Source organism: Zingiber officinale, chromosome 11B (genome assembly GCF_018446385.1).
Source record: "Zingiber officinale cultivar Zhangliang chromosome 11B, Zo_v1.1, whole genome shotgun sequence".
NCBI classification, from domain to species: Eukaryota; Viridiplantae; Streptophyta; class Magnoliopsida; order Zingiberales; family Zingiberaceae; genus Zingiber; species Zingiber officinale.
This window is the reverse complement of record NC_056007.1, coordinates 54474138-54485954: the sequence shown is the minus strand read 5'-3', so window position 1 is coordinate 54485954 and position 11817 is coordinate 54474138. Positions and strand designations below refer to the sequence as shown.

General features: G+C 39.1%; 1 protein-coding gene and 1 pseudogene across 1 annotated transcript; one reads left to right on the top strand and one right to left on the bottom strand.

Annotated features, from left to right (window-relative positions):
* Window positions 1–1894: 1894 nt before the first annotated feature.
* On the bottom strand, window positions 1895–7472 carry LOC122033928 (vacuolar-processing enzyme beta-isozyme-like). Its single transcript, XM_042593075.1, has 4 exons — window positions 7253–7472; window positions 6521–6569; window positions 6366–6448; window positions 1895–2114 (listed from the first exon to the last, which is right to left on the bottom strand). The coding sequence occupies exons 1-4, from the start codon at window positions 7402–7404 to the stop codon at window positions 1895–1897; spliced, it is 504 nt and encodes a 167-aa protein (XP_042449009.1). The 5' UTR covers window positions 7405–7472.
* Window positions 7473–7846: 374 nt separating this feature from the next.
* LOC122033927 lies at window positions 7847–11324 on the top strand (annotated as a pseudogene).
* Window positions 11325–11817: the final 493 nt, after the last annotated feature.

Here is an 11817-nt window from a genome sequence, read left to right as displayed (position 1 = left end):
AGCACGCCTATGTCCAGAGCTGGTCAGTACAGAAAGAGAAAGGGTCAGACTTATGGTGAAGATGCTCAGACCCGAGATAGCCTTAAATGTGGGCGGCGGCGTTAATAGACCACAGACCACCGAGGAATTAATTAGCAGTGCTCTGATCACTGAACACTATCAGAAGGCGATGAATGAGGGTAAGAGTCAAGTTCAGAAACCTCAACATATCAGAACCTACTGGAAGGGAAACTCCAACGATAAAAGAAAACAATGGAACAGTTCTCAGGGTGGTTCAGCGAACAAGCAACCTATGTTTCCTCAGTGCACCACCTGCGGAAAGAAGCATCCGGGAAAATGCCGTGTGGGCACGAATAAGTGCTACAGCTGCGGATTGGAAGGACACTTGGCCAGAAATTGTCCTACTCAGATGCAGACACCTCAGCAGCAAAGTATCCAGAATAGAGGTGCCCCCTCACAGCTACATCTAATGCAAGCTGCACTAGAAGGCCCTCAGATAAGCCAAGGAAGACTGGAAGCCCCGCCAGCTATGACGAATGCCAGGATCCACTCCCTCACTAGAGAAGATGTGGCGAACGCTTCGACTGTTGTCACAGGTCAGATACTCATTTTCAGTCAGTATGCTACTGTATTATTTGACACTAGGGCAACACACTCGTTTATCTCTACACCCTTCACAAGTAAGATAGATATGCCACCGCAAGCCTTAGATGGCAAATTTTTAACGACCCTGCCTTCAGGAGAAGTAATGCCATCCACTCATATACTGCGAGCCGCACCTATCCGAATTGCAGACAGGGAACTATACTGTGATCTGATAGTGCTGGATATGCAGGATTATGATATAATATTGGGCATGGATTTCTTGAGCAAATACGGAGCTTCGATTGAGTGCCGTAAAAGAAAGGTGGTCTTCCGACCCGAGGCAGAATTGATATTTGAATTTAGCGGAATGCCAAGGGGAGAGACTGAGAAATTCCTATCAGCTCTGGAAGCACGGAAGCTGTTGAGCAATGGATGCACGGGGTTTCTAGCACATGTGGTCGATGCAAGTAGAGTAGAGGATCAGAAGCTAGAGAATGTCAGAGTTGTATGCAACTTTCCAGATGTCTTCCCCGATGAACTGCCAGGGTTAGCACCTGACAGAGAAATTGAATTTGAGATCGAATTGATTCCTGGAACTAAACCGATCTCTAAGGCACCCTACCGTATGGCGCCAGCTGAATTGAAAGAGCTACAGGAACAGTTACGGGAGTTACTTGACAAAGGACTTATTCGCCCTAGCCACTCTCCATGGGGAGCTCCCGTACTATTTGTGAAGAAAAGGGATGGATCTATGCGAATGTGCATAGATTACCGAGCGCTGAATAAAGTAACAATCAAGAACAGGTACCCTTTACCTCGGATTGATGACTTATTTGACCAATTGAAAGGTGCCACCGTCTTCTCCAAGATTGATTTGAGATCTGACTATCATCAAGTGAAAGTGAAACAAGATGATATACCAAAGACGACCTTCCGAACGAGATACGGACATTATGAATTCGTAGTAATGCCCTTCGGAGTTACAAATGCTCCTACCCTATTCATGGAATTGATGAATCGAGTGTTCTCGGAATATCTTGATAAATTTGTGATAGTCTTCATCGATGATATTCTTATCTACTCGAAGACCCAGGAAGAGCACGCTGAGCACCTGAGCATAACATTACAAATTCTCCGAGAGAGACAATTGTATGCCAAATTCTCAAAGTGTGAATTTTGGCTTGACCAGGTGTCATTTTTGGGTCACGTGATCTCTAAGGACGGAATTATGGTAGACCCAAGCAAGATAGAAGCCGTGAGTAACTGGAACAGACTAAAGAATGCCAGTGAAATCCGAAGTTTCCTCGGACTAGCCGACTATTATCGGAAATTCGTAGAGGGTTTTTCCAGAATTGCAGCCCCCATGACGACCCTCACCAAGAAGAACAAGAGGTATGAATGGACGGAGGATTGTGAAAGAAGCTTCGCGGAGTTGAAGAGAAAATTGACTAGTGCCCCAATTCTCACTCTTCCAGAAAGTAACGAGGGATTCGATATGTACAGCGATGCTTCCAGATTGGGACTCAGAGCTGTACTTATGCAGAATGGAAAAGTCATTGCGTATGTCTCTCGACAACTTAAGGAGCATGAAAAGAATTATCCCACACATGATTTAGAGCTAGCCGCTGTAGTCTTTACTCTCAAGATATGGAGGCATTATCTATATGTGGTCCAGTGTAAGATTTATACAGATCACCAGAGTCTGAAATATTTCTTTACACAGAAAGACCTAAACATGCGACAATGGAGATGGCTCGAGCTAGTCAAGGATTATGACTGCGAGATCTTTTATCATCCGGGAAAAGCAAACAAGGTAGCAGATGCGCTAAGTAGGAAGTTCTGAGTTACCGGAATTCTTATTTTAAGTTCGAGGATGAACTTTTATGAGGTATGGGAGACTGTAACACCCATAGGGTCCTTAGCAAAATTCTAGAATATTCTATCATGAATAAAGAAAAATATATATGCTTTAGTTGAATTTTGCTCCTAGCCGAACACTTAAACAAACAAAATAGAAATAAAAATACATAAGATCTAGGACTTGAACTCTAGATATCTCATTAGATGCCTGAATAAGATAACCACTAGACCAAGAGAAATTATTTTTAGGAAATAGAGGGAAACCATAATTAAATGTAAGAAGAAAAGACTCTTCTCTTAGAAGGAGAAGTAAGAGTTGTCTTCTCCCTCTCTAATGAAGAGATGCTCTAGAATATTCCTTTCTTACTCACCAAGAAGGGATGTATCTAGACTTTCTCTTAATTATGAGGAGAGTAAAAGAAAGGAGGAAGAAAAATATATTTTCCTTCCTCCTCTCATAATGAATAAAAGGAGGAAATTAAAGATGAGTTGTCATTTTTGCTCTCATTCTCCTCCTACTCTCCCTCACCGTGACCTCTCTCTCCCTCTCATCCTCTTGCCGAGACCAAGGAGCAAGGAAGCTCTCCTCTAGGAAGTATTCACAAGCAAGGTTCCCTCCTTAGAGAATTTAGCGAAGGATGTGAGTATTCCCCTCACTACAGTACAAGTTGTTGTCGAATCGATCGTTAAGTTTTTTTTTTCAAGAGTTTTCAAAACCGTAAAATTTTCTTGTGGGTTTTGATGGATGATATTTTAGGGTCAACAAGTTTCAAGTTATGTTTTATAAAAAAAAAAGAAATCTAAACCCTCACTATGAATATTTCGGCCAAGAGACAAAAGAGGGTTAATGCTAGGTTCTTTTTCTTGTGAGAACATGCTTGATTTCATACTTATATGATATGTGAATTTTATGTGTTGATAGTTAAGTTCTCATTCTTCATGTTGTGACAAAAACAAGGAGATTTCTATATATATGTTTCGGCCAACATGACTTATAGGCCTTAGGTCAAGAATTTTGCATAGAAACCATAGTAGTTGTACTCTTTTATGATGTATGAATTTTTACATGTGGATAACTTAATTTTTTATGCTTGATATGGAATGAAGAATCATGAAACCCTACTGATATGTTTCGGCCAAATTTAGATAAATAAGTTAGGGTTATAATTTTGAACTCAAATAGTCTCATTCATGAAGTATGGTGACTTGTATGTGCTTGTACAATGCCTTGTATATATTTAGATTAAGTTTGCATGTTATATGGTTAAGTTCTATGATTCATATGGAATAAAATGATATAAAATCCTACTGATATGTTTCGGCCAAGTTGAGATAAATAGGTTAGGGTTAAAGTTTTGAACTCAAATAGGCTTATTCATGAAGTATAATGCCTTGTATATGCTTGTATAGTGCCTTGTATATGCTTAGATCAAATTTGCATGTTATATGTTTAAGTTGTATGCTTCATATGGAATGAAATGATATGAAACCCTACTGATATGTTTCGGCCAAGTTGAGATAAATAGGTTAGGGTTAAAGTTTTGAACTCAAATAGGCTTATTCATGAAGTATAATGCCTTGTATATGCTTGTATAGTGCCTTGTATATGCTTAGATCAAATTTGCATGTTATATGTTTAAGTTGTATGCTTCATATGGAATGAAATGATATGAAACCCTACTGATATGTTTCGTCCAAATTGAGATAAATAGGTTAAAGTTAAAGTTTTGAACTCAAATAGGGTTATTCATGAAGTATAGTGCCTTGTATATGCTTGTATAGTGCCTTGTATATGCTTAGATCAAATTTGCATGTTATATGTTAAGTTGTATGCTTCATATGGAATAAAATGATATGAAACCCTACTGATATGTTTCGGCCAAATTGAAATAAATGGGTTAGGGTTAGAGTTTTGAACTCAAGCATGCTTGTTCATGAAGTATAATGCCTTGTATGTGCTTAGGTCAAGTTTACATGTCATGTGGATAAGTTTTATGCTTCATATGGAACCAAATGATATAAGAACCCTACTGATGTGTTTCGGCGAAATTGAAATAAATGGGTTAGGGTTAGAGTTTTGAACTCAAACATGCTTATTCATGAAGTATAATGCCTTGTATGTGCTTAGGTCAAGTTTACATGTTATGTGGATAAGTTTTATGCTTCATATGGAACCAAATGATATAAGAACCCTACTGATGTGTTTTGGCCAAATTGAAATAAATGGGTTAGGGTTAGAGTTTTGAACTCAAACATGCTTATTCATGAAGTCTAATGCCTTGTATGTGTTTAGATCAAGTTTACATGTTATGTGGGTAAGTTCTATGCTTAATATGTAATGAAATGAGGATGAAACCTACTGATGTGGTTCGTCCAGGATGGATTAATTGGGTTAAGAAAGAGTTTAAACCTAACTAAACATGTTATGTATTCTCATGATATGTAGCCTTTGATATATGAGTAGATTAAGCTTTCATGCTTCATGATATGTTGAAAATATGCCTTATGATATGTTGCATTGATATGTCTTATGATATGATATGCCATGTTTATGATATGATATGATAGACTTATGACATGATATGCCATGTTAATGATATGATATGCTAGACTCATGATATGATATGCCATGTGCATGATATGTATGTTAAGTTCATGAGATGATATGCCATGTTTGATGATATGAAAATGACATGTTATACTTTATGTTATGATAAGAACATGTTATGTTTCATAATGCATGTATGAATGGCTTATGTAAGAAGAAAAGCCTAAAGAGTTGCTTCCCTTAAGCTGGGACCAAGAGCACTCTTCATGTTATGGAAAAGAGTTGCTTCCCTTAAGTTGGGATCAAGAGCACTCTTCATGCTATGGTAAAGAGATGCTTCCCTTAAGTTGGGATCAAGAGCTCTCTTAATGATATGACAAGAATTATGACATGTATGATATGATGAGATATGATATGCATGATATTTTACTATGAACGGACCTCGTTAAGGGATGGACTCCTCAGTACGCCCCTAGGTCGACGGAGTATGAACGGACCTAGATCCCTAGTAGGTTCGGGGCTAGCTACCCTGTCCTAGGGATTGCGCGCATTTATGTTTACATGTGGTACAAGCCAGGGCCCTTCTCATGATGATGATATGATATTCAAGTATGTATACTATATGTTTTGAAAGAAGCATGATGCATATGTGCATTCCATGATACATGTTTTAAAAATATACATATTGCATCTACATGCACATATTTATGAAATTATGTTTATGCACCCTTATGAACAGGTATGAGTTATGATACATGTTTACATGATATGATAGGCTTCATGATATGTGCTTACAGAATGTGATATGAATCATGATATGCACTCACATGATATACTTTGATATGTTATGCTCCTTATGTGATATGATATATTATGTTCTGCTTTTTCTGCATGTTATGTTATGTTATGTGTTTTTTGAATTTATGAGTAGGCAAGGACCTCACTAAGCCTTTGGCTTATAGCTACACGTTTTCCTTGTACTGCAGATAAAGGCAAGGAATGGATCAATTAAGGGGAGTAGCAGGAAAGGTGATGGATGTGTGTGGAAGTGCTCGGTGGATAGATCTACTTAAGTTTTGGAACTTATAATTAGTTAAGCTGTGCATGTGAACTAAGTTGGATCCTATGCTTATGATGATGATTTCAGCTAGTATTTCATACACTTATGATATTTTACTCATGTTAGAATGATGATGATATGATGAAATGTTCAGTATGCTTTGATTCACATGCCATGATAAGTAAACTAAATGCATATGATAAAAGAAAAAAAAATTTAAATAAGTCTTCCGCTGCCATGAATCCATATGCATTAGTAATTGATGTCTATGTTTCAGTGACGTCCGTCCCTCCGGGGTGGCCTTAGTGCTACCTGGAAGGGCGGGCGTTACAATCATACTCCATCACATGAGACCCTGCACTGTATGTGTTCTGGTTTGATGTCCTCATCTTCACCTGAACACATTATCAGAGAAACCCTTCAAAAAAACAAGAAGAGGACTATAATAGAGATTAACAGGAACTTATTGACTCATACTGTTTCCCAACCGTTTCCTCCTTTAGATTGTGATTCTCACTGCCATAAATATAATTAGAAGGTTAGCAATGCCATCATATTGAAAAGGCTCCTATGTTTGGAGGATTTCTACCCTTAAAAATAGGAATACCATTACAAATGGAAGTTCTGGCTCCTTTTTATCTTTTAAATGAGTTAGCACACCAGGCTGTGTCAAAATTAAGAACCAAGATATGACTTTTGCAGCAGTAAAATTTATATTCTGTTATTGTGACAACAGTAACCACACGCTAATTTCTTGACAAAGTTTTTCAAGAAAGACCAAGTTATGGCTTTGAGAAGAGTAAAAGGTAAAAAGCATTTAATGTCTGAAGCAAAATTTTCTTGGGGAAATTTTAAACAAATAAAGCTATGTCATTAGCAAGACTTAAAAGTGTAGCTATTCTGTAATGCACTAACATCTTGTAATTAAAACTAAGTTACTAATCAGAATATTCAACAATTGAACTTGGATTCGATGCTCTAATCCAATTTGTTGTACTTCAGTGCCTCTTTGTTGTTTCATCTCAAAAGAAACAAAATCACTGAAGAAGGAAATACATTTAAAAAAAAAATTCCTTAGCGGAACCAAACAATCTAATGTCAGCCCATTAACATGAAAAAAAATAAATCAAATGCAATAAAATGTTTAGACCTTTTGAACTTGACAACAGATATGACTTGTTTAGGTATAAAACTCAAACCTGTCTTCCATCCATGCAACGCTGTACAAGTCACCAAGGCAAGTCATATATTCCGGTGGTGGTGGAGGATCCATCCCAGGACAGTAGGTTCCCCAGCTGCTTTCAACAGCATTGGATGCTGTTGTCACATATACATTAAGGTCTTCTGGCATTAAACCTTCAAAGATACTGCCACTCTCACATGCTTCCACATAAATAATCTGTTCAAACGAACACCAACAAAGATCAGCAATTAACTTGGTTATAATACACATTTTGTAATCAAAAGTTACCCATCAGCTACACTCACACAATTATAGAATTTACTACTACCTTGTTTCAAGGCAAGTCATGAGAATCGTCAGATAAGGCACATAAACGTAAAAAATAATCAACAAGTCACAAGCAGCCACTGTAAAGTGTCCAAGTACCAAGTGTATGTTAAATATGTAAAAGGGAGACAAAAAAGAAAATCATCATAATTACTAAAAAAGCAAACCTATTTCACCAAGTGGATCGGATACATTCCTTACCTCATGGCTACATGCCATTATTTTACCTAAAATTAAATTTATCAAGGTTGTGCAAATCATACCTGGAATCTTGTTAACCAATATGCGAGCTTTTTCTGCACGTTTGAGATTTAAATGTGCACCTCTACTTGAGTTATATCTGTTGTCATCTTGAATGGAAATTATGTACGATAGAGATTAAATTCTGTTAATTTCAAGCATTTTTCCAAGGGAATGAATAGTGCATGACAAACTTACATACTCCATGGACAAATTGAAGTTCACCGACTAGAGTGTATAATGAAATGCATAAAGCAGTATATGTAAAATTTACAACTCATGTTGATTGCAACTGCTTTCTTACAAAAATTCTTGTAAAAAAGGGCAGTATGGTTCTTTCTTTCACATGACTTGCTCAAAGTTGGGGAACAAAAATATTCTGAAATGGAAAAAAATGGTTCAATATATAACCAATAACAAAATTCCCCATCATAGACATACTTTCATAAAATAAAGGGTTAATTAATAAATCTATTACAACCTATGGAATTCCATATCTATGAAAACATTAAAAAGAGTTAATAATTAGTAGCCATCGTAATTTACTTCCGTGGAGAACACAAAAGGCGCAACCTTTACAAATGTCCCAGCGGAAGGTGCGATTTTTATGGTCCTAATGAGACGATGCTGCGGTTACAAAGAGAATTAAGAGCAAAAAATTAAGGAGAGAAAACAATGAAGAAATTGACAGTACATTTTTTTCACAATATAAATGCTATTGCATGGACAAAATTTATTACTGATGATGCTTGGTGACCAATATTGAGCACACAACTATCATGTAGACGAAACCAAGTTTTCTTGCCTAAGCTTCCTTTCATCTGACAATGTCTTAGCAAATTTAACAAGCCGTTCCTTGTTCGACATTGTTCCTCCCTCCCCATCCACCACCGGCACCGATTGCCCAGTCTCCAAGTTCACCCGCGACGCCGGCTTCTCCAGTAGATTCTCCCCAATCCGAACTAAATTTCTTAAGTTCCACTTCGTTGAATTATCCACCGAAGCCGCAGCGCCAGTCAAGGTATCATCCTACCATTCAATCAATCGTACAATATCTTCAGTTAAAATCGATCGACTTAGCGCATGCAGCTATACGGAGAATCAGTCGATTAATTACCTGTATGCGAAGGTAGTTGCCCTCACTTTCCAGTGCCTGGAAAATGACTGAAGCATAGATATCCACCATGTCCGAGGTCGCCTCCCTGAAAATTTGGACGATTGGCGATTTTCCTCTGTTCCACAGCCACTCAAGCAATCCCCATTGAGCGCTCTCTCGGGCACTGTACCTCTCCGTCTGTTTATGTGCTCCAGTCCCAATCGAGATCACCAGAAATTGACGGTAGTCCATCGGATTATACGACTCGAAATCCTTGTTCGACTCCAGAATTTGTTACTTGGAAAGTCTCTCTGACTCATGGACTAAAGTAAATTGATTGTAAACGTAGAAACTACACAGTGGCATTACCTCGAACGCTAAACGGACAACCTTCTTGGCTCGCTGAAACAGAGAGAGATTCCCTCTACAAGAGTGTATGTGCTGGAACTGGTCAACGCCGAGCTTGCGAGTGACCTAGCCGAATTGTATGTAGACGAAATCGGAGTAGGGGAGGTCGACCTTGATGTAGCTGACGTCGTACCAGATGAGATAGCTCTGGATCTGGACACCCTCGAGGTTGGAGACGGAGCCGTAGCCGAGGAAGCCAGACACGCACGGGGCATAGTAGATGACGTACTCGAAGTCGACGTAGAACTCTCTGTAGAGATAGATGATGAAGTAGCCGTTGGAAGCGACGAAGAAAGACTTGACGGTGTCGGGGAGGATGCCGGGAGGGAGGTTGTACTCCTGGAGGATGTCGTAGACAGTGGAGCTGTTGGACGGCGAGTCCGACGATTGGGCAGTCACCGCCGCGGAGAGGGAGGAAGGGAAGAAGAGAGAAAGGAGGAGGAGGAGGGAGGAGGGAGGAGGACATGGCGATCGGGAAGGAGAAACCCGACGGATTTGGGAAGGCAAGAAGGAGGGCTAAGTCTTTGACTGCGGAATATAAAAACAAGTGTTGTGGAAAAAAAACATACCAAAATGCGAAGAAGGTTTCCTCTTCTCATCCAAAGGGAGGAGTTGGAGGAGATGGTCGGAGGAAGGGCATCGTGTCTTGATCTTGATCGGGAGAGGAAGGGGCGTCGATCTAGGAAGGGGAAGAGGGAGATGAGGTTGAGAGAGATGGTCGGAGGTTTAGGTTTAGGTTTAGGCTGAGAGAGATGGTCGGATGAAGGGGCGGGATATAGGTTTAGGTTTGGAGGGAACTTCATAGTGTTGCAAATTTTGGCAAGTGGGAAAATTAAAATATTTTATTTTGGTTTATTAACACCGGATTTTAAAAACAACTGTTAAAATCGATGTCTTTTAACGAAAAAAAGGCGCTCATAGACATCACCTAAAAAGCCGATGTCTATGAGCGAAAATCTGCGCTCATAGACACCGATTTTTGGAAAAACCGGTGTAAAATACTCAAAGACATCGGTTTTTGCTTAAAACCATTGTTGTTCCACCGATGTCTATGAGGGTTTTTGTTGTAGTGATCTCTCGCTCACCAGAGCCGCGCAGGAGCAGCAGCAGCCGGGAAGAGTGATCGCAGGGTGACAGCAAGGGTCTGGCTCATGGGAGCGTGCGCGATGGAGGCCAGGACACAAGCGGACGCCCCCCCTAGGATGGCTAAATAACAGGCGGACTAACCTGCAAAGGAGATATCTTGACTTCACATCTCCGCTCTTCCATGAGGTATGAAGAAGACCAGGACCCTGTGAGTGATCTGCTTTGAAACCCTACTCCTGTTCCATTCATTACATATGGCTTGGTCTTTGGATTTACCCTTCTGAATTTTGCACACTTTTTCAAGAGATCAGTAGGTTGTGGACTTCAAGAAAGTGGATGCCCATGTTCACCAGTTCAAAGGCAACAGTGCCAGGTTTTCGTTCTTTGTTTTCTTCCTCCTTGTTCATTTTTAAAGAAGATATTCTTTAGATCCTCAAGATTTGGCTTTTGCTCATGGAAACTAGCTAGTAACAAGATGATACTTGCAACTGATTCAAAATCCCTTTTTTTTCCTTTGCCTTGCAGCATTGGTGCCCAAAGGGTTAAAAATGTCTGCATGGCCTTCCACAATTACTGCGAGGAAATGGACCACGAAGGGTTAGTTTATCTTCATGGTCACTCAATTTGAATCATCTAGTGACTTGCTGTCAAAAAATTTGTTTGTGTAGATGCCTCACATGTCTCCAGCAACTTAAGCAGGAGTATTTTCTGGTGAAGAACAAGTTGGAAACTTTATTTAAGGTAATGATCATGTAGCTTTGGTTGGAGGTATTCTTGGTAATGCCATGAATCTTATACTAAAATTTTGTATGGAAGTTGGAGCAGCAGATTGTGGCTGCTGGTGGATCAATCCCCATGATGTGGTAGTTCTACTTGCTGAGTGTCTTGTTAAGAGGTGGTGGTAGGAAGTGATGTTCAGGTTATTTGTTCCTTACCATATGCTATGTGCTTTCTTTGTTGTTCTCCTGTTTCACTTGTCCCACTCATGGGAAAAACATCAAACATCTCCTTTTAGTAGTGGATTTAAAGGATGCTAATTAATGTTGTTTATCTCCCTTCATGATGTAAATTGACTCTGCATGCACCATTTTATGGCAAAAGCTCCATTTTCTGTAATGATGTGGTTGGTAAGACTTGTTTATCTTGTGTGCTTTTTGAATGATCTGGAGGTTTTCATGATAATTCAATTATGGCCAGGCACTACACAAGTAAATGAGATAGAACTGACTGTTGTCCTTTCATTTGTAATCGCATGCCTCTCTATTCATATACAAGTTCTAAAGTAGACACTTTCCTAGAGCTTTTGCAATATGTTTTTTTTCCTACTACACGTTAGTTTAAAAACTTATGTTTTACTTATTTGGATAATAGGAATTTAATATCAATCATTAAAACATCACATATTAAAAAATATCACTACTTAT

Coding starts and splice junctions, on each gene's coding strand:
- LOC122033928 (XM_042593075.1), bottom strand. CDS start 7,404: ATGCCAGAAGACCTTAATGTATATGTGACAACAGCATCCAATGCTGTT. Junction 6,570..7,252: donor GTTGCATGGATGGAAGACAG/GTTTGAGTTTTA, acceptor TATTTATGGCAG/TGAGAATCACAATCTAAAGG. Junction 2,115..6,365: donor TGTAACGCCCGCCCTTCCAG/GTAGCACTAAGG, acceptor GCATAAGTACAG/CTCTGAGTCCCAATCTGGAA.